We start from the raw sequence: 21,994 nt of genomic DNA, 5'->3' as shown, positions 1-21,994 counted from the left end.
GCAGCAGTCCTCCGGGTGAGATCGTCCGGGAGGTGGTTCCGGTGTTCTTCGGCCACCGGATCCTTTGTGAAGCCAGTTGCTTATCCGAGCACAGGAGTGCTCGGGCAGGTACTTTATGTCAACAAGTGCACCAACGGGCCCTTAGTTTAATAGTGACTGCGCAGTCACCCATATCCTATCTCTCTACAAGAGTGCGGGACATTGGGTGTGGATCCTATGGACACGGGGTGGGATCATCCTGTGTTGGGGAAGCGTCCTGTGAGAGTGTTATGTTTCCTTAAGTAAACAGTATTGGTTATCATACTTAAGGTGTGTGAGTATTGTATGAGTCCTGCGAGGAACAATTCCTGCTCTGCTAGGAACCATCGCAGGTGGAGGCGCTGCACCGAGTACCGTGTTACTCTTAATATATTTGCCCCAGGTTCCCCGTGGCGGAAGCTCAGCCCTCCTGCGAGCCAACAGGTAAAGCACCACACCGGGTAATACCGTATGTTCTCCGCACCCACACTAGATCTGCGATTGGGTGGGGGAATACCCGTTACAGATATATATACCTAGATGTATACATACAACCATACACAGTATATAACACAATGACTCTGAATACCCAACTTTTAAGAGTGATTTACAGTATTTTGTTTACAGTATTACACCAGGTATACAGCATTAACAATATAATCCTGCAGACTCCCTGAACCATAGTAGTAGTAAGAGAAACATACATAAAGGCTTTAATAATATAAACACTTCTAGATCACTGTAGTGCTGGGTAAAGGTGTTGAGGTAGAAACATAATTCACAGAAATATAATATATAGTGTGGAACAACTTTAACAACCTCCAGTTTCCATCTCCCTACTAGCCCAAATAATGCACTCTACCTGTCACCCAGCCCAGAAGTTTACCATTGTAATTGCACCTTGCCTGCTCCGCACAGAGACACACCATTACACCAACACATACGACGTGTTACACCCACAAGTGGGGATAGACAGATACTCCAGTGGAGGTTCATTAGCAGGGGCGTTGGCGTATCACCTTAGAATTACTAGGGGGTTAGAGACTCCTTGATACTGTCAAGGGTGTTAGGGTGTAATCTGTCATGACAGAGGGCACCCTGCCTAGGGATCCCAGTGGAGGAAGAAACAGCCATCATCCAGACATTGGTTTGTTACATATAGTGACAACAAATGGAAATAATGTGCCGCTTTAGCATTAGCACCCAAAGGAAGAATTTTTTTTATTATTGTTCCTGTGAATAAAGTTAACAGAAATGTTCCTGGCACCCTCTATCATTTCTTGAAATGCTTACCATACCAGCCCTGCACGAATAAATGCACCCTGAGAAACAAGGTAAATAAGAGACACTGAGCATCACCTGTACATAATCAACACATGAAAAGACATTCGATCAGTTTGGTTTTGCCCTCTTCTGTTGACCAGGGGGAAGAGTTGGCACATAGTATTTGCACAATTATTTACTTTATCATTCCAAGATTTTCATAATTTGTATATCTTTAACTTATGATGAAAGGCAGGCAGCTGTGTATATCGGGCGGGTGGTAGTAGCGGCAGATGGAAACCCTAACAGTCAGGGCTCGGGTGCAGCTGAGCCGGCTGCAACTATGGTACTTCTGCCACTGTTCATTTCTTAACCCATTTCCGCAAGGAAAAAATGAATGGAAATAGGAACATCAAATACTGGGGTGGAGGCCCCAATCAACCAGGGCTCCAGAGCTTTTAATCCACTGTTTGAAAAATAATGAAAGTCTTTCTGCTTAAGAAACCAGGTCACGTGGTGTTATAAATGCGTGCTTGAGGCTGTGTGTATTAACCCCTAGATGGCAGACGGTCTTGCAGGAGCATAGAGAGTTGTAAGGGGGAGTCCTGGAACCCCTCCAGACCTCTCTGTCACCCTGAGCTATTAAGACCCTGAATGCCTGGGGCAGCTCTCATGGGGCAGCAATGTAATGTACTCACGTATGTCCACGGAATCAACTGGCTCTGTGTGCTCCTTTGCTGATGTGGAAAGTAGAACAGGCACCTATACCGACGAGGAGAGGCAGATCAGCGGGCACCACGATGCAGGAAGAAAGTTTCTGAGGCTGGACTGTGCTGTATGGAAAATCCTTTATTGACAAATGGTTAAAAAGAGGAGGGGAGGCATACCCCTGCACCTCTAACGCGTTTCACCCAGCAACTGGGCTTTTTCAAAGAAATAGGAACATCCACCACAGAATTGATAAAGTAATCTTAGACCATCTAACAAGAACGCCGTCTTTCTTAACCCATTAGCTGCCAGATAGAGGTAACACATTGTCTCTGCCAGCAAAGGGGTTAATAGTGTTATTTTACCATTTTTTTTGGTGCATGTTTTGAGACATAGTTCTATAAGACAGATAATAAAGTTACTGTTAGACATATTATAAAACAGAAATAAAAGAAACCTTTTGTACAAATAGTTTCTATCTATTAGCCACTTGTAAGTAAAAACAAAATCATCTTTGAATCTGTATGTCTATAACAAAATAGGATAGGCATGCTGTATTTGATTAAATTATTTAAATGAAATCACACATTTTCTTGTCTATGCAACAAAATATAACCATGAACTTCATGAACTGTTACCAGAGTGCGTGGAAACATAAACATTTATCAAAGGAACCGCCTCCCTTTTTATCTGATGAAAGATAATGGCCATTTTCCATATGATAGGCACATTTATTGATTTTTTTACAAGTCACAGAGGACACTATATTACCTTAAGCATGCACAATATCTGTACTTGAAGGAATTGCTGTAAAGGAAAATTCCAAGCAATTCTTTTGTTAAATAGGTATGAAGTAAAGCGTCTCCGGATGAATCGTGTTCATTTCAGCCCTGGGCCCCCTGCTTCCCAACATACTTGCCACTGTACAGTAGGGGCTGCTCTGGGATTCTTAAATGCCAGACAATAGGAGGACGTTGTGGATTCCTATTGGCTCCCGTGCTGTGGGAGATTTAAACCTCTTTATTGTTTACCCAGCCAGGCGCGCAACTGGGGACACTTTGGGAGGAAAATATCTCAGGAAGCCCGGGGTCCCGGGAGCAGTAATTAACGCGATTCAGCTCTGGAGACCGGTTGCTTCATGCATGGAAAAAAAAAACTTGAGGTGGAACCTCACCATTAAGAGGCAAAAAAGTTTTGTGAAAATATCTTATTTCAGTATTGCAGTTTCCAATTAAAGCTGCTAAAAACTCATTATATTCTGATATTTATTATCTTATATGATAAACAGCATCCTTTTTTTTAGTATTTTTTTTAAATAAATTGTTCAGTCATGTTATATCTTATCCAATAATTTCAGATGCGTAATAGAAATGTATAATAGAAAAAAGTATTTTATATATCAGACAAATGGTAAAAAAAAAATGAAACTATCAGATTAAAAGAGCCAAAAATATTTGTTATGAGGTACTATAATCTAACTTTGTTAATTCCATTATTTAGCCTATTTTGAGCACATCCAAGCACATGGACAAAGCTTTCCCATATAAATTTCTTCACCCTTGGCTTGGCAAAGGACTTCTAACAAGGTACAAATATTGAATGTTTGATGTTTGAATCTTTAATAAATAAATAAATACGTTCTTAACATTATTGGGGTTTTATACCGGCCTATAAATTGATTTTCTCTATTAGTTTCCTAGTATGCAAACTTGAATATTTCACCAGCATGCCACGTTATAGTTATATTGGCACAAAATACACTACTAGATTTATAAGCCTATAATATATATCTTCTCTAACTGTGCATGAAATGTCTTGTATATAATGTATACCCTGTTCATTTATGTAATTGTATTTGTAACCATGTATTATTTGTCTTAAATCTGCCCAGGACATACTTGAAAATGAGAGGTAATTCTCAATGTATTACTTCCTGGTAAAACATTTTATAAATTAAAAAAAAAAAATTAAATGAGGGATGCCTCCAGTGCTGGTATAATATATTGTTTTGCATAATGAGTGGATAGATACTCCCTCTTGCCAGAACACAAATGTATAGTTTTATTGAAATTGCTTTTGAACTTTCACATTTGTTTAAGTAGCTAATAAATCTGCACTGCTTGATTTTTGAGGGGCAGGGGTATTTATTTTATATTGGGGGACGGGCGCCAAATACAAAGCAGCAAGGTTATCAGGCGGTGACGTCACAACTTTGCATTTGTGACCCCTGCTTTAAACACACGCCATATACTTGGTTAAATCACTGCTTCTGGAAAATACATCAGATTGAGAAGGGAACCTCTGTAAATGAGGGTAATCGGTGATTCTCAAAGTGATCAGATGTGTCCTTATATTATTTATGTGTGTAAAATACAGACAATTACATTACACTATATATATCTTTCATAAACACAAAAAACAAAAAGGTCCCCAAAGAAAGCACTCAGAAATATTTCATTAATAATGCAGCACAAGATGTGGTTAAAATAACAAACTAATAATTTTAAACACATCTACCAATAAACCTAAAATAACACACACATGGAAAAAGACTAGAAAGCCCCCTGATTAGCTAAATGCAAAAATGGGACAGAATATATATATATAATTCTAGGGCTGCACACAAGGAAAATAATACAGAGGAAAATGGAACCTGTATTATATGTATATATATGTATATATATGTATATATATGTATATATATATATATATATATATATATATATATATATATATATCTCTACAAAAACACAGAAAAAACAGGCGCACTCATAGCGTAAAATTGTATAACAATAAATTTATGGAGTAAGGGATAAAAATGCACACTCACAAACAAAGCTGAAAAAATGCGTTTTTGAGTACAACTCAGCCCGTTCAGACGCAGGAACCCAAGGAGGAGGACTTCGGTGTGATGTCCGCGGTGTGTCTTGCCACAATAGCCCCTCTTGGTCCTGGCAGGGACCGAAAGCCACGAGGGACGCCGCCTTCCCCTCTCTCCGGTGCTACACAGAGCATACACTGAATAGAGTCTCGCGTGAACTCGATGATGTCAGCGAGGTTTCAGCCGGGGAGAGTTCACAGTGTAAACAGGAACTTGAATGTCTGAATGGCTGGTAGCAAAATGCTAGCAAAGCAGCAGGAGTGCAATAATGTAGATGAGTGCAAATAAAATATATAACCTGGACAGTAGGCTCCACAGCAATCTCTACGCGTTTCGTCTCAAGCGAGACTTCATCAGGAGTTGGTAGCATAGGCATTACATACAGTTATATAGTACACATGACCAATAAGATCATAGGAGGCAGCGGATTAGTAATGAGATACACATGATGAGTATTAGGGTTGGATTAACCCCTATATATGCCAGAGCACACATAGATAAGGATTCACAATTTTAATCCTTACCCGGGTCCCTCTGGGTCTCTTTAGCACCTATGTTGTCTCCTCCTATATTTAGTGGTTATATAGCTATCTCTCTATACTTAGCGTATTGTTCACCACATATTGACATCTGTTTACTGTATTATACGTATTATATATATGTTACTATGCAAGTCAACTACCAATGACATTTTACTTAACTCTTCAGGTTAACCTTTTTTGGCTGACTTGTATGTTTAATTTCTGGTCTATAATTGTGATATATATTTTATGCATTGGTTGAAGCGTCTAATACTATATGCTATAACATACTTGGTCTTTAGGATTAAAATTTTGAATCCTTATCTATGTGTGCTCTGGCATATATAGGGGTTAATCCAACCCTAATACTCATCATGTGTATCTCATTACTAATCCTCTGCCTCCTATGATCTTATTGGTCATGTGTACTATATAACTTTATGTAATGCCTATGCTACCAACTCCTGATGAAGTCTCGCTTGAGACGAAACGCGTAGAGATTGCTGTGGAGCCTACTGTCCAGGTTATATATTTTATTTGCACTCATCTACATTATTGCACTCCTGCTGCTTTGCTACTGTAGCATTTTGCTACCAGCCATTCAGACATTCAAGTTCCTGTTTACACTGTGAACTCTCCCCGGCTGAAACCTCGCTGACATCATCGAGTTCACGCGAGACTCTATTCAGTGTATGCTCTGTGTTGCACCGGAGAGAGGGGAAGGCGGCGTCCCTCGTGGCTTTCGGTCCCTGCCAGGACCTAGAGGGGCTATTGTGGCAAGACACACCGCGGACATCACACCGAAGTCCTCCTCCTTGGGTTCCTGCGTCTGAACGGGCTGAGTTGTACTCAAAAACGCATTTTTTTCAGCTTTGTTTGTGAGTGTGCATTTTTATCCCTTACTCCATAAATTTATTGTTATACAATTTTACGCTATGAGTGCGCCTGTTTTTTCTGTGTTTTTGTAGATATCCTAAGGAAGTGGTGTTCCCTTCATTCGGGCTGCAGAGACTCTTTTGGATAGCATTTGGAGTATTTTGGGATTTGTATATCTTTTACATATATTTTTCTGGACATTTTCTTTTTTGATATTTTATTATGTATTTTATTGGTTCATTATTTTAAACATTTTTACTACATCCACTGTGCTTAGCATAGGTTTTTTACTTTTATTTGTAATAACATTTTCCATTTTACTTTTATTTATATTTTTACTCTATAGAGATTTTATACAGTATAGTGATAGGTTGGCGCTAATATATTTCTTCTTTTGTTGTGATATATATATATATATATATATATATATATATATATATATTCTATTTTACAGGTTCCATTTTCCTCAGTATTATTTTAGTATTATTAAAAGAATTTATATGTATATATGTATTCTATTAATACAGGTTCCATTTCCTCAGTATTATTTTTCCTTGTGTGTAGCCCTAGAATTATATATATATATACAGTGTTCGACAAATCACCCAAAAACCTACTCGCCCAACCAAAAAATCTACTCGCCACCTAGTCCCGCCCCCAACCCCACCCCTAGTCCCGCTCCCAAAGCTAGTCCCGCCCCCAACCCCGCTTTCAAATAAAATATATAAATAAAATACATTTAATAAATTCCTAGTCAGAACAACATTCATTTTTGACATAAATGTATTTATTGTATTACATTATACTACAATTAGGCCTTTTTACGTGTGTGTGTGTGTGTGTGTGTGTGTGTGTGTGTGTGTGTGTGTGTGTGTGTGTGTGTGTGTGTGTGTGTGTGTGTGTGTGTGTGTGTGTGTGTGTAAATGTCGGATCTAGAAATAAAAGCCAGGTGTGAATGACTAGTTTCCAGATCCTCTTAACCAGTGTCTGGATGACCCCGCTTCATAATATCTAAAGCAGCAATCCCGCCTGGGATCTTACCTGATCCGCAGTCCCTCAATGTCCAGGTACCCTCATTCCTGCAATGTTATAAGTTGGAGGGGGGGTGTTCCCTACCTGTCTTCTGGGTTAGGGGGGATTCCGATGTCTTCCGTGTGAAGCTTGAGTCAGATCTGGAAGACAGCAGTATAGGTTATTTCGGTGTAGTATAGGGCAAGTAAGATATATAGGGTAAATAAGAGATCCAGAGTGTGGGGGGGAGAGAGAGTGTGGGGGGGAGAGAGAGTGTGGGGGGGAGAGAGAGTGTGGGGGAGAGAGAGAGTGGTGGGGGGGAGAGAGAGAGTGGTGGGGGGGAGAGAGAGTGGGGGGGCAGAGAGAGAGTGGGGGGGAGAGAGAGAGTGGGGGGGAGAGAGAGAGAGAGAGAGAGAGTGGGGGGTGAGAGAGAGAGAGTGGGGGGTGAGAGAGAGAGAGTGGGGGGGTGGAGAGAGAGAGTGGGGGGGAGAGAGAGAGTGGGGGGAGAGAAAGAGAGTGGGGGGTAGAGAGAGCAAGGGGGGGAGAGAGAGAGAGAGTGGGGGGAAGAGAGAGAGAGTGGGGGGAGAGAGAGAGAGAGAGTGGGGGGAAGAGAGAGAGTGGGGGGAAGAGAGAGATTGGGGGGAGAGAGAGTGGGGGGAGAGAGAGAGAGAGAGAGAGAGAGAGAGTGGGGGGAGAGAGAGAGAGAGTGGGGGGAGAGAGAGAGAGAGTGGGGGAGAGAGAGAGTGTGAGGGAGAGAGAGAGAGAGAGAGAGTGTGGGGGAGAGAGAGAGAGTGTGGGGGAGAGAGAGAGAGTGTGGGGGAGAGAGAGAGAGAGTGTGGGGGAGAGAGAGAGAGTGTGGGGGAGAGAGAGAGAGTGTGGGGGAGAGAGAGAGAGAGTGTGGGGGAGAGAGAGAGAGTGTGGGGGAGAGAGAGAGAGTGTGGGGGAGAGAGAGAGAGTGGGGGAGAGAGTGAGGGGGAGAGAGAGAGAGTGGGGGGGAGAGAGTGAGAGTGTGGGGGGAGAGAGAGAGAGTGGGGGAGAGAGAGTGTGGGAGAGAGAGAGAGAGTGTGGGGGAGAGAGAGAGAGAGAGAGAGAGTGGGGGGAGAGAGAGAGAGTGGGGGAGAGAGAGAGTGTGGGGGGGGGAGAGAGAGTGTGGGGGGGAGAGAGAGTGTGGGGGGGAGAGAGAGTGGAGAGACACAGAGGTGGGATACACAGAGGGGAGAAATGGTGGGTGATACACACAGAGTGTGGGTGATACACAGAGAGAGAGGTTGGGTGACTGACTGGGGCGGGGGCGACTGGGGCGGGGGTGACTGGTGCAGGGGTGACTGGGTGACTGACTGGTGCGGGGTGGTGACTGACTGGGGTGACTGACTTGGGTGACGGGGTGACTGACTGGGGTGACGGGGTGACTGACTGGGGTTACGGGGTGACTGACTGGGGTGACGGGGTGACTGACTGGGGTGACGGGGTGATGGGTGACTGACTGGGGTGATGGGGTGACTGGGTGGGGTGACGGGGTTACTGGGTGGGGTGGCGGGGTGATTGGGGGGCGGGGTGATTGGGGGGTGGGGTGACAGGGTGATTGGGGGGTGGGGTGGCGGGACACTTCTGGTATCTTACCCACACACTCCCACACACACACTCTCCCATGCATGCACACACACTGTCCCATGCATGCACGCACACTCTCCCATACACACACACACACACACACACACACACACACACACACACACACACACACACACACACACACACACACACACACACACACACACACACACTCTCCCATGCATGCACACACACTGTCCCATGCTTGCACGCACACTCTCCCATACACACACACACACACACACACACACACACACACACACACACACACACACACACACACACACACACACACACACACACACACACACACTCTCTCCCATGCATGCATATACACACACACACACACACACACACACACACACACACACACACACACACACACACACACACACTCTCACATGCATGCACACACACTGTCCCATGCATGCACGCACACTCTCCCATGCATACACACACTCCCATGCATGCATAAACACACACACACACACACACACACACACACACACACACACACACACACACACACACACACACACACACACACACACACACACACACTCTCCCATGCATGCATGCATACACACACACACACTCTCCCATGTATGCATATACACACACACACAACAGGGGGGGAAAGAGAAAAGGCTACGCGACCGAGCACCACCACCACTGCCCCACTCGCCCCCCCCGGAGACCATATCCAGCCCCGTGCGGGGATCAGGAAGTGGCGCGGGAAGCCGAGGTAAGCGGGGAACACTCCCAACCAGCCCCGCGTGGGTATCGCGAGAAGGGGGGGACACCTCTGTCCTGCGCGGGAAGCCGGGGGTGGGGGGGGGAGAGAAGGGGGGACACCTCCGTCCCTCGCGGGAAGCCGGGGTAAGCGGGGAACACCCCCAACCAGCCCCGTACGGGGATCAGGAAGTGGCGCGGGAAGCCAGGGAGGGAAAAGGCGGGGACACCTGCGTCCCGCGTGGGAAGCCGGGGGGGGGGAGAAGGGGGGAGACACCTCCGTCCCGCGCGGGAAGCCGGGGTAAGCGGGGAACACCCCCAACCAGCCCCGTACGGGGATCAGGAAGTGGAGCGGGAAGCCAGGGAGGGAAAAGGCGGGGACACCTCTGTCCCGCGTGGGAAGCCGGGGGGGGGGGAGGGGGGGGAGAAGGGGGGAGACACCTCCGTCCCACGCGGGAAGCCGGGTAAGCAGGGAACACCCCAGTACCATCCCCTGGGGAACGGGGGAAGTGGTGCGGGAAGCCGGGGGGGGGGGGGAATGAAGAAGGGGGGGGGACCTCCGTCCCGCGCGGGAAGCCGGTAAGCAGGTGCTGGGGAGAGAAGGGGGCACACCCATGCTACCATCTCCGGGGGGGAAGCGGGTATCGGGGGGGGGAGTAAGGGGGAACTGCAGGAGGCAGGGAAGGAGCAGAGGGGATGGAGGATTGGAGAGTACTTACTCTCGTACTCTCCAACAGATCCCCTGGCAGAAAAAATGGGGGCGGGCTCATATAGAGCCTGGCCGCGCGCCCACAAAGCCTGGGAGCGCAGCAATCAGCTGGCAGGTAGGGGGAGTTTTTTTTTTTGTTTCAGCGCGAGCGGGAAATTTAAAAAAACAAACACGTGTTCTGCATGGGCCAATATTTACTCGTCCGGGGGTTAAATCCACCCGCCCCGGGCGTGTAAATGTATCGGATTGTCGAACACTGTGTATATATATATATTTATATTCTGTCCCATTTTTGCATATATATATTTGAAGCAAAAGGTGGCACTGTGTGCACATTTGCATGTCATTTCCCAGAATCCCTTGCTGCAGTGGAAGTGCTGTGTGCGGGGTGAAAATGGTGAAAGGCAGGGTTGCAGACCTGTCTAAGACATGCAAATGAGCATACAGTAATATTTCCATTTGCCATATATATTTGAAACTAGGGGTGGTTCCTGTTGAAGTGCTCTATTTTCAGCACTGTGGACTCCACCGGTTTCCAAGTTAATAAACCGTTTTCGGTACCAGTGTATCCCATGGCAATAGATAATCGAGGGTCACTTAAGATTTGGAGACCGTATTATTTCCCCAGGAGGGAGAACCGGCAATTTTCTTGGGAACTAGCGGGCCCCTAGAGCTAAAAATAGCCTGGTTGAGCTCCGGGGAACCCCTTGTTTCCAATTACATTATGTCAAAAAGATAAAAACATGTAAAAATGTGTCACTCGGCCTGCTGCTATAAAATATACCCCATTCTTTTATTTCTCCTTTACAGTGTTTATTAGAATCCATAAACCATGGTAATTTTATTACACAAGCCTTCCTCATGTCCCTTTTTTAAAAGTGTTCAAATGTAAAGCAGTGAATGAATAAACGTCTGCGGAGGGCTATAAAAATGAAGGCAATGAATAAAATCTCTGATACTGTACGTATGGAGCCATTTTTTAAGTTAAACTTCTTTGCTGGGACCTACAGGGTTTTCATGGGAAAAAAAGCCTAGTCCTGTAACGAAAAACCGTAACGCAGGTGACGTGACGGACACAAGAAGGGGTTGTGGGCCACATGCACACCACGGCCCTCTGCGCAGGTGCACCACGGGCCGCCAGCCTCTGCGCATGCGCATCATGGGCATCTGTGCTTGCGCAACACGGATCGCGGTTACACGTAAACTGGACCGAGGGGGAGAAGAGGAGCCAGGGAATACCGGGCATGGGTAGAAAGGAGCAAGAAGGGAGGGACCAAGCCCTGGGGCTGTGAAAGAGCTTTGTCCCCCGAGGCTTAAAAAGACAGACACACACACACAGTGACCACACACACTGACACACACTGACACACACTGACACACACACACACACACACGTACAGAGTGAAACACACACACAGAGTGACACTGATACATAGTGAAACACACACACACAGTGACACACACACAGAGTGACCAACACATTGACACATACAGTGACACACACACAGTGACTCACATACATACACAGGGACACACAGGGACACCAACACACACAGACTGACACACATACACACAGTGGCACACACACACACACACACACACACACACACACACACACACACACACACACACACACACACACACACACACACACACACACACACACACACACACACACACACACACACACACAGTGACACACAGAATGACATAGACACAGACACACACAGAGTGACACACATGTGCACACACACAGGTGCACACACAGTAACACACACACACACACACACACTCACACACATACACAGAGTGACACACAAACACAAAGTAAGACACACACACACACAGTCACACACAAGGAATTCAAGTGCCAATAGCTAAAACAGAGGTGTGAGCCGATCACGTGCGTTCTAAATCAAACTTCTTTGCGTTTTGTCACTGAAATTGTGTTTTGATTTTTAATTAAATACATCACCATCACAAATACAAATTCTGTGACAAAAGACAAAGAAGTTTCACTTAAAATGCGCGTGCTCGGCGCACCCCCTGGTTTTACCCCAGAATAGCACCATTTGCTTTCATACATTAGGGCCTATTAATTACATTCTATTATTGTCGATGCAAAATCGCTTGAAATCAGCATGCAGTTTGATGTGATAAAAATCTGGCGTTATCGCTGTATTCATTAAGAATTATCTATGCATAAAAATGGCGTGATTTCACACATGCGTTTATTGCCCGATTTGCAGCAAAAGCCATATTTTGCTTACCTGTGGGAGGAAAGATTTTTGGCGTAGACTTTTCTGGACAATATTTTTGACACGCAATAACCAAGCTTAATAAATATGACACTTTGCGGAAATAGCTGTATTCACCCGGAAATGCACGTATTAGGAGTTTAATGAGTGGGCCCCATTGAACTTTTGGTCTTTATTAATTAGGGCAATAATTACTACAACTTTAAGGTGCTTTATGGCTTTGGATTTTTGCCCTGATTAAGTTGTTTTTGACACATTAACAACTTTAACTCTGATAATGCACTTTGCGATAAATAATGGGTACTCCAAGGCAGGGCTTACAACAGAATGGTGTAGCCCACCATGACCCCTTAACTCCTTCTCTCCGTTGCAATGTTGGTCACCGAGCAGGCGAGGATGAGAGATGGGCATGGGGAGCTGGGTGGGTGAAGATAAAAATAAGGGTCTGGAGGGGGTATTTATGACATGGGGGGTGGGGGGAGAATGAGAAAGGGGATGAGATAGGAGAAGGGGAGGGAGGAGGGGAGAATGGAGGGGGAGAGGGTAAGCGACAGGGTAAAGAGAAAGGTGGGGAGAAAGTGAGAGGGAAAATGAGATGAAGGGGGAAGTGAGAGAAGGGGGAAGCGAAAGAGGGGGAAAGCGAGAGGGAGGGGAGAGGGTGGGAGAGAGTGGAGTGAAAGACTGGAGAGAGGATGGGAGATAGATGGGGATAAAGAGGGGGTGAAGAGGAAAGTGAAGGGAGATAGAGATAGAGAGGAGAGGAAGGATCCCACTGCTTACTGCTTCTCTGGAGGATTGAAGGGGCCTGTTAGATGCCTGTGGAAGGGACCTGCCGACTTGCCTGCTGTAGAGGTGCCTATCAGGGGAGCCTACCTTCCACCAGCCTACAGCATACTGCCTCATACAGGCATCACCAAAATCAGCCTCCTGCAGGCCCCCTCTGCAACGCATTCCAGGAGGCCCCCTCTGTAAGGTTTGCCAGCATGGGGCCCGGATCCCTTTATTCAACGAGCCAGAGACAGGAATTCCAGCTGTCCCCCCCTGTCGACAGCCTTGCTTCAAGTCCAGACCTGGTGCTTTGTTATTTCACACATCCAACGAGTTTTTAAAATGATATGGGGTTTTAGAAACAAAAATAAAGGAGCAAATAATGTTGGCAAAGTTATTTTAGGGTTTAATAGAAATAGTTGTGATAATGTTTCACCTTGCAGTACAGGGGAAAAATGGCGTTCCAGAAGAAAGATGATAACCCCAACCTTTCACTTCGCAATTCTATCAGAATTCCTTGAAGTCATGAATGAACAATCAAAAGTATTGGTCGAGAAGCTTAGGAACCGTGTTGGCGAAGAATCCTTTAATTGCTTTATGGATGTGACACTTTGTGCCTTGGACATAATATCTGGTAAATCTGAGTTATATGTATAATACATTAACTAATTTGCTTATTGTTTTGGACATTGCCATCCTGTACACATTGTGTAATAAGTTAAAGATAATAAAAAAAATGTTTCAGTGATTAATGAGTAAAGGGGGCTTAGTATTAGTATTAGGTAAGTTGTTTAGTATTGCTGACTAGGGATTTAGGTATCTAAATATTAATCAAAACAAATTTGCTGAATATCTGCTTTTATCTGTACACCCTAGAGACGGCCATGGGAAAGAAAATCCACGCACAGAGCACCAGTGATTCTGAATATGTTCAAGCTATTTATAAGTATGTATTTTGAAATAATGAAAGTTAATATTTAAACCGCTACAGTACATTTAATATTGAGACACTCAGGAGCTAATGTCATGAACAATTCAAATTTCCAGGACATTGAACAAACAATGCTATTGTGCTCTGCTATTTATTGCAAAATAAAGTTTATTGATCTGTTTCGTATTGCCCACAAAATTAAATTTTTGGATGAATTGAGAGGCTACAGATGAAGGGAAGATCATAACATATCCTACTTTATGTGGACATGATTGATAAGTAACACAGCATCTGAAACTTCTACTCTAGTCTAGAGTTGTGCCCAAATGAGTACACTCTAATCATACAGATGTAGCTATCGCTATTACACCCTTGACATACCAGTGGGACATTACTTTGAATCAGCCCTGCGCGAGAAGGGAGTAACCCTGCTATTTCCCCCATGAGTTCTATAACGTTGACTACAGATGTAGCAAAATGTACTGTCTTCGGTGCCACAAAGAATTGACACTGCGGTGTTCCACGCAGAAGCATGGATCCCTTTTGGCTCCATCGTGGCAGTCACTGTCCCAGGTGCCATGGTCCTGCAGCCCCGCGGACAGTAAGTCTGGCTACATCTGTGCATCTGTAGATGAAGAAAAATTATTAACATTACTAATTTGTTTGTTTACATCTTTATTTAAAAAAATGTCTGAGATGTAATAGCCTTCTTCGCCCCATTTTCTCAACAAAGTTATATTGCCTATTCCGATCTGATGTTATGACCTTTCCTTGTAAACAAAAAGCACTCATCAGCATTCAACATACCCTGTACTGTACCCCAGAAAACAGCTGCTGCCACATTGTTACATTACATCAGCCACAAGTAAACATGGGTCTATGAGTCTGGACACACTTTTGTTTTAATGATACACAGTACCCTTTATTCTACAAGAGAGGAAAAATAATTCAATTTATCTGGATACAACTATGTCACATTGGCATTAAGCTAGCAGATTTCCTTTTAACCAATTAGCTGCGTTTATGACTTCCCATGAACATTACTGGTACTATAGGGGACTTATGATGTTGATGGAGATCACATGGAGCAGTGAATGGGATCTGACTTGACTAACCACATAATTCCTACCCCAAGTGATCACGTGGCTGTGTTCTCGGAAGGTTTATACTGTAAAGACGCAGACCCCTATTTACTAGTTATTGCTTTGCCATAAGACACTTTCTGGCTCTGTAAAATACAATACAGCTCAGTCACTTGAATGGGGCCGTTATGTGGCTCAGGAAGGTGTCTCGTGAGCAGGAGACTTAAATAGATACAGTAGCTCCCCAAATTCTTAAACAAGTCTAACACAATCTGAACAAACAGCTCATCACTTATTTTCTTATTATGGTTGAGAAGATTCTTATCCATTTCACTGCCACATATTGCTATGCAATGCATTGTAGGCCTGAAAAAAAAACGTAAGGGTTAGCTCTTCTCACATTATATTGCATTTACTGATAAGCTTCCATGGTATTATTTTACATTCTGTTATTGTTTGAAAGATTAGTCCTCATTTAATTACAAACATTTGCCCTCAACTAACAAAAAGGAAACCTTATAAATGCCTTGCAGGCTACTCTGTGCACTGTTGTATGATAATGTGTCTGCATTGTGTTTTCTAGTGCAGTTTAGAAGGGGCACTGAATACCTCCTTAGGTATTATGCAAGCTTATTTATTATTACATTGTGCTCTATAGCAATTATTGTATTTTTTGCTGTGGTGATGACATTACATTGAACATACCCACATATTACTTGTCTAGTTAATGTTTTTAAAGTAATCAAAAAGAAATGTGTTGTGTTTTTGATTCACTACATTGTATAATGCCAAGCCTTTAGAATTAACCTTTCCCTGAAAGTTGATTCATATAAATGTAAAACTGCAGATTTGTTCTATTTTCTGAAGTATATAATTGATTTTGACTGTGAGTGCTCATTTGCATGTCATTATCCAGAATCCCTGGCTGCAATGGAAGCATTGTATGCTAAGCGATGATGGGGAAAGACAGAGTTGGAGACCTATATGAGACATGCAAATGTACCCACAAGTGGTACTTTTATTGGCTGTCTTTGATTTTACCAACACAATACATTAGGTACATTAGTTACAGTAAATAAAACAACATTTGTTTGGCACATCTATGGTACCTAACAATTTTTTTAATCTCTTTTTTTATCATAGGATGAGTGATATGGTACATCGTCGGCAGAAAATGCCCTGGTTATGGCCTGACTTTGTGTACTCTAGGCTGAAAGTTGGGAAGGAACATGACAAAAGCCTAAAAATTCTCCATACATTTACTGATAATGTAAGCTATGTAATCGTATTACCTTTTATAAAACTATAGGAAGTTAAACGGACCACAACATCTACTGTACTATGTGTTACTATTGCATAAGCAAAAATTATTCTGGCAAACCTTTGCCATTTTTTTCCTATCTTTTTTATTTTTTGCTTCACATAAAAGAAAGTATGAAGGTGGGTTTAAGACTAAATTGAAATTGAATTAGGAAGAGTGGGAGATCATAAAATGTGTCTCCCTGACCTTTTGTCTCTTACTTCCAAACTTTGTTTCACAGTTTCCTCAAAATAATTATTCTTTAAGTCTTCATCTATTGCATATTCTATTTATGTAGTACATCTTTTTGTTAACTTTTCATTTTATTTAGTTTCCATTTTAGTAGCAGACTTTTTATAAGTGTTCATCCACAGTTCCACTTAGTTAGCATTGTGTTGTAATGTGTGACTGGTTTGCGGATTTCTGGTTCTACTGTAACTTTTTGTGGCTGTTTCATGGATTGACGTTTTGTGAATATTTCAGTCTGAGTGGGATGTTTACTTTAGTATGGCAATTTTTTGTTATAGTTCTGTTATAATACTATAACTGTTTTTACTATTTTACTATTTTTTTCCTTTCATTGTTTACATTTTCCACTCGCCACTCTAACCCTCAACCTTTGCTTAGTACATCCACACACTGGAGGAAATCTCACTCTTGTCAAATTCTTCCACTTCAAATTTCTCTTTTCCTGCTTCAACTCCGCCCTCTCTCAGGCTAAACAACAACACTTTGCGAACACTTATTAATTCTCATAAATCAAACCCAGTCACCTTTTCTCTGCTTTCATTCACTCCTGACACCCCTTACCTGTTTCTCTCTCTCAAGTACAGTGGCGGCCGAGCTGACTCTAATGCGGCCGCCACCGCAGTTTTAAAATAGCGCGGGCGGCGTGCGGGCTGTCACCGGCCGAAACCGGCCCGGTTTCGTCCGGTTTTCCCGCGTCTCGGGCGCTTTCAATAGTAAGCGCTATTAGCGCTTATCTATTGAAGTGGCCGCCGCGTGGGAAACTCTGTTTTTAAATGGAGAACGTACCCGCGGCTAGCCCGCTACGATCCCGGCCAGCTCCCAGCAAGCTTTAGACTCAGCTTGGCCGGGACAGTACAGTACACCTCAACACTTTGCAGACTATTTCAAAGAAAAGGTGACCTACTCCCCTTGCTCCTCATGCACCTGTCTTTCCTAACACTCCTATCTTTTCTCGGGACTACTCACCTTTCACAGAATTGCAATTGCCTAAGCTATTATCCTCCTCTGCTGGGATATTTAATTAAGAAATTACGTTCCACAATTTTTTTTCCAGGTGAAACAATATCGCACCAGTAGTCAGCCTCATTTTGGCAGCCAATAGAAAGCTGTTATATTATCGCGATATGACATTGCAGCCTCCTTTTGGATGATCTAGCAGCCTTGAAATCCGCCGCCCGTAGGCACTTGCCTGTATCGGCTGCCTCCTTTTTGCCGCCCTCCTGCTCCTTTGGAATCCCAGCGTCAAACGACGCCACGGTCGGCACGAACGTGATGTCGCACAGCAGCATGTTGACATGGAAACGCGATTGATGGCATGTTACCATGGCAACAAGACGCCGTGTGACGTCAACGGCAACATTTGACTGGGATTCCAAAGGAGCAGGAGGGTGGCAAAAAGGAGGCGGCCGACACAGGCAAGTGCATTCCCATTAGGTCCGACAGGCCCGAGAGTGCGGCAAAAGCATATGGGGGCAGAAAATGTTGCTGCCCAAGGCCCGGGGCAAATGGTAAATATGAGATTTTTCTGCAGACATTTTGCATCTTGACTTGTGGCACAGTTTTCTGCTGTTTACGAATGTTGATTTACCGAACGCTATTGGAAATATAAAGACCTCAACTGACATTAAAAACTGGACATAATGTTTTATAATATACGGTTTTTAATGTAAATGATTGTACAGTATGAAAACGGAAAAAGATGTCTCTCTGATGTACAGGAATTCATTCACTTGCTTACTGTATACTGTAATCTGTATATCCAGCTGTACTTTTCCACTCACCTCAAACTTTTAAAGAAAAAGTATTCTTATAGCATGTCAGTCTAGGTCTTAAATGAATACTGAATACTCTTAGATTATTCATTGCCAACTTTGTTAGTTGAATTATAAAAAAATGAATATTTAGCTTTTTGATTCTCAAAGCCTTGAAGTATTTATCTATACTTATAATTTACTATTGTATAAAAATATTCAAACAAACGTACGCTAGTCCAAAATGTACATCCAATTAGGTATCTGAAAAAAATAGACAGACAAGTTTGAGCTGGAAGGCAATTTGGGTCATATTTACTAAGTATTGCTATGCCTTATGTCAGGGGTGTGCAAACTGGGGGGCGTGTGATTTTTTTGGGGGGGCGCAGCGGTTGCAGAGGCCTCGCGCTCTTCCCCAAGGTATTTAAATTACATACTGGGGGACCGCGCGAGGCCTCTGCAACTTCACTTACTGTGATTCAGTCGGCTTTGCAACACGGCATCAAATTACGCCATGGGGTCATGTGCCGTGACATCACATGACCACACGGCATCATTTGATGCTTCAGAGCAGGTTAGGGGGATGCGAGCTGAAGGGGAGATCCGGCAGGGGGCGCAAAGGAAAAAGTTTGCACACCCCTGCCTTATGTTATGATACCTTCCGACACTGGAAGGCACACTATAGTCCAATCAAGTTTTAAGGCATAGCAGTGCTTAGTAAACATTGGCTTTTATGGCATCAGTTATTTTTGTATGTTGTATAGGTTGTGCTTTTTAGCAGTGGTTCTCAAACCTCTCCTCAGGGACCAACAGGCACACTTGGTTTTACGTATAACCAATGCACTTGCACACAGGTGAATTCCCCTAATTCACATGTAAATAGAATGTCGTTTGCCTCAGAAACCTGGTTTGGCGCAGGGTCCTGAGGGGACGTATGAGAACTACAGTACTGGTTAAGGGCAGTTGATGAATGCTTACTGTGGATTCGTTGTATATATTCTATAGTTCATGTGACTGCATGCCTTCCATCTAACTCCAGGTTCACAGTGTGATATACATCCAGTCCGGACATTCTTCCGATTTTGATCCATTATGCTAACAATGTGGACATGAGCAAAATGGGAATCAAAAACCAGGACTAGATCATTGTGACACTGTGATCCCTGAGTTACTGCGTTGGAAGGTATGTAAAATGTATGTAAGATGGTTAATAAATAATATCTTCTGAAACAGGTTTTTATTATATTGGTTATACATATATGTATATTTAAAGGTTATTAAAGAAAGAGCAGAAGAAATGAAGAGCACCGATTCAAGCAGTGATTCTGACTCCAGCAAAGTAAAAAAAAGAAGCGCTTTTTTAGATATGCTTCTAAGAGCAACAGATGATGCAGGCAATAAAATGAGCGACATGGATATCCGCGAGGAGGTGGATACATTTATGTTTGAGGTAAAGTGTGAAAATATGATTATTGTATATTAAAGAATGTAGGTTTCCACCATACCTTGTTGTCAAAGATCTTGACTTGCTTTAATCACCTGTACAGAAACTGTTTGACTGTCTCTTGGATCAAGTGTCATTGACAAATATAATGTGGCAGTTGATGACTTGTCAGTGGTGGAGAGAGGCAAGTGATTAATGGGCAAAAGAGAACAAAGGTTAGATTAATTTTCTAGTGTAGAGCTATCAAACATGCAGCCTAAGCAACCATCTCATGCAGCCCAGAACTTGTTCGACTGGGAGGGAGAGTGGGAATGGGAGGGAGGCGGTTTGGCCTTTGGGGGAGTGGGCAGGGCTTTGACTGTTCGTTCGTTCAGGAGGGAGGTTGGTTGTTTGCGGCAGAGAGAGAGGGGATGGGGGAAAGGAGATGGGGAGGAGCGAGGGAGAAGGGATTGGGAGTAGAGAGGGCAAGAAAGAGGGGTGAGAGAGTGGGGAGAAAGATGGGGTGAGGGAAGGGAGGGAGCAATGGAGAGGGGAGAGACGGAGGAGAAAGGTGGGTGGAGGAGAGAGATAGGGGGATGGGGGAGGAGGGGAAATGGAGAAAGGGGATGAAGTAGAGAGGGGAGGGAGAAAAGTTATTGGGAGAGAGAGGGGGATGGGGGAGAAAGATGGGGTGGAGGGAAAGAGAGGGTTACAGAGAGAGGGAATGGGGGAGGGAGATGATGGAGGGGATTGAGGGGGAGAAGGGTTTGGGGAGAGTCCTTTTGAATGCAGTCCTTTTGAAATGTGTTTAAAGACACAGCAGATATATATATACATATATATATATATATATATATATATATATATATATAAATGCATGTGATGTATCTGAGTATCTGAGAACATCATTGAGCCACAGTATCAGATGCTGAGATTGCTGTATTCTCTATAGAATACAAGTGTATGGTCATCAAAGAACAAACATAAACCATCACCAGAAGAATGATTCCTTATATCATAATTTACCTTATGTACTCAAATAGATAGTTACTTCCTACATACAGCAATATATTGCACTTAAAGTATATAACATATTTCAGTTCTAGAACTCTTTTCAGCACTAATTCAGAAGCAAAAATGTAACCAAAACTCAATTTGAAGCAAAAAAAACATTTTTATGTTAACCTGTTCTAAATGACAACCTTCAAATGGGAGATGTGTTATTATTGTCTAGTGAAAAATGAGTAAACTGAGTCATATGGTGACAAAACTATTTCCCAAACTACATAAATGTAAATGGCAGACGCTGAAATTGCATGTTGCCTAACAAATAACGTAAGCACTACACCATTTGTGTGAACCTGTGAGACACTCCCGATGTTGATTAAACATGCGTATTGTAATACACAGGGTCATGATACAACAGCTGCTGCTCTAAATTGGTCTCTGTTTCTGCTGGGATCAAACCCCGAAGCCCAGAGAAAAGTTCATCAAGAACTTGATGAAACTTTCGGTAAGGTTTTTGATTTTTCGAAATATCATTTTGGGTCGTAAATAAAATGTGGGTCAAATGAACAAGTTGCACATAGAGCAGTTACTTCTGGAAAGGCTAATTCATTATTTTGAATATTTACTTGTAAGTAATTCTTACAGACCAAATAAGGAATGTATTGAGTATTGAGCGTTTGTGCGTAACAATGTTCACAGAATACAGTCCTCAATGCGGAAGTTACCAATTCTGATTTCATATGTGGCAATTAGAAGTTAATGCCAAATTATTCCTATTTTAAGGTTTGTGATGCAACTAAAAGGGAAAATGGCTGAGTTATGAATCTGAACATTTGAGGTCCCAGTGATTGTGTTTTATTGTGTTTTTTTCACAATAGGTGAATCTGACCGCCC

The 21,994-nt window shown here is 43.4% G+C and overlaps 1 protein-coding gene across 1 annotated transcript in view; it reads left to right on the top strand.

Moving 5' to 3' along the window:
• Nucleotides 1-21,994, top strand: part of CYP4V2 (cytochrome P450 family 4 subfamily V member 2) — a 41,127-nt gene that overhangs the window by 13,810 nt on the left and 5,323 nt on the right. The window contains exons 3-9 of the mRNA XM_075610121.1: nucleotides 3,490-3,575; nucleotides 13,800-13,990; nucleotides 14,233-14,302; nucleotides 16,513-16,639; nucleotides 19,943-20,119; nucleotides 21,503-21,605; nucleotides 21,979-21,994. The exon at nucleotides 21,979-21,994 is cut by the window's right edge and continues 119 nt beyond it. Coding sequence (XP_075466236.1) covers nucleotides 3,490-3,575; nucleotides 13,800-13,990; nucleotides 14,233-14,302; nucleotides 16,513-16,639; nucleotides 19,943-20,119; nucleotides 21,503-21,605; nucleotides 21,979-21,994 — 770 coding nt within the window. The remainder of the gene's footprint in view (nucleotides 1-3,489; nucleotides 3,576-13,799; nucleotides 13,991-14,232; nucleotides 14,303-16,512; nucleotides 16,640-19,942; nucleotides 20,120-21,502; nucleotides 21,606-21,978) is intronic.

This window comes from Ascaphus truei, chromosome 1, assembly GCF_040206685.1.
Source record: "Ascaphus truei isolate aAscTru1 chromosome 1, aAscTru1.hap1, whole genome shotgun sequence".
In the NCBI taxonomy this organism is placed as follows: domain Eukaryota; kingdom Metazoa; phylum Chordata; class Amphibia; order Anura; family Ascaphidae; genus Ascaphus; species Ascaphus truei.
This window is presented reverse-complemented; position numbering and strand designations above follow the sequence as displayed.